The sequence below is a fragment of the Trichechus manatus genome, unplaced genomic scaffold (genome assembly GCF_000243295.1).
Source record: "Trichechus manatus latirostris isolate Lorelei unplaced genomic scaffold, TriManLat1.0 scaffold00202, whole genome shotgun sequence".
NCBI lineage: Eukaryota > Metazoa > Chordata > Mammalia > Sirenia > Trichechidae > Trichechus > Trichechus manatus.
The window spans coordinates 2,744,703-2,746,181 of record NW_004444138.1 but is presented as its reverse complement, the minus strand read 5'-3'; the positions used below and the strand labels follow the sequence as shown (position 1 = coordinate 2,746,181).

Genomic DNA, 1,479 nt, shown 5'->3' with positions numbered 1-1,479 from the left:
AGTTAGAGCATGTCAACATTTGAAGGGAGCTCTGTTCTCACTTTTTGGACATTGCGGTGACTTAGTACATTGTCCAAAAGGATCATAGGGTATAAAACAGTGACAGCTGAGCTGTGATGATTGACTTCAAGAAAAGAAAATGAACAGTGGTGATGGGCCAAGCAAAGGAACCAGGTGGACCCTGAAAACATTTGAGTCTGAGTCACCCTCAAAATGTGAAATCAAGTAAAATGTTTGCTCCTTGGCATTTTCTTTTTTTCTCCTTATTAGAGGGTTGTACTAGCCAGTGCTCAGCTGTTACATGGAGCTAATTAACCCTAAGCTTCTGGCATTTAATATGTATGTTTACTTTTTAAGTGTTAAATCATTCAGGAGGAGAAGAAACTCATCATAATATTTACTTTGTCTTTGCAGATAAATATAAAGACAGGAGCTAAGAAATTAAACTCTGTTTTGCTTTCTTTGTTCCACCATGTGGGTGGGTTGAAGGGGACCGGTTTCATTTCCCAGACTGACTCCATCTGTGCACCAAATCAGGGCCCCGCTTTGAGGTTACCAAGGTAGACTGGCATGGTTCACTTGAAGATCTGGGCTTTGGTTCATGGTGGTGGCTGCTCACTCTGTGGCTGTTCATGTACCTCAAAAATAACACACTGTTCACCAACAAGAAAATGATTTCATTGAAATGTCAGCCCCAAAATAATGCGATGGAATGCTCCTAGGTATGTATTTTTTTGCTCTTAGAACCAATCACACCATCAGCTGAGTCCATTTCCAGAAATTTCTATTTATTAAACACCACACTTAACAGCAAGACTTTCAAGAGAGAAATGAAAGAAGAAAGATAAAAGGGAAGGTTTTTGTGTTCTGTGAAGGAAAACACTCCTTTTGCCAAGACAATGTGTACAAACAGAATAAATTCTATCTTAAGGAAAATGAGAATTTCAATGCAATGCTATCAAAAAAAGAATTTCTTCTTTTCTATGTCATTTTTAGGCAGTGTTTCCTTTATCGGGAGGGGTAACCAGATCTTGGTGAACAGTGTCCTCTGAGAGAAATTAAAGTTTTATTTGTGACTTTGAAATAAGCAGCTATGTGTCAAGACATAGTGATACGTTGTTTATCACTGAACCCTGCCTAGGGAACCCATAGCTCCATAATAATGCCATTTTTAAGTGAACTACTGTGTCATAAGTTTTTGAATTCTGATTTTGATAATAAAAAAGGAGTGGAATTTGTACCCCATAAATGAGTTACTTTCAAAATGTTAATATTCTGACTACTGAATGTAAAATTGGGTTTTCTAGATGTGACAAATAAGTGTTTTTATGTCGTTAAGTGCCATCGAGTCAGTTCCAACTCCTAGTGACCCCATGTACAACAGAAGGAAACACCGTCCAGTCTTGCGCCATCCTCACAATCGTTGCTATGTTTGAGCCCATTGTTGCAGCCTCTGTGTTAATCCATCTTGTTGAGGGT

General features: G+C 38.5%; 1 protein-coding gene across 1 annotated transcript in view; it reads left to right on the top strand.

The window, feature by feature from the left end:
* Window positions 1-1,479, top strand: part of DSCAM (DS cell adhesion molecule) — a 987,413-nt gene that overhangs the window by 929,235 nt on the left and 56,699 nt on the right. The window contains exon 27 of the mRNA XM_012558972.1: window positions 431-464. Within this exon, the coding sequence (XP_012414426.1) occupies window positions 431-464 (34 nt within the window). The remainder of the gene's footprint in view (window positions 1-430; window positions 465-1,479) is intronic.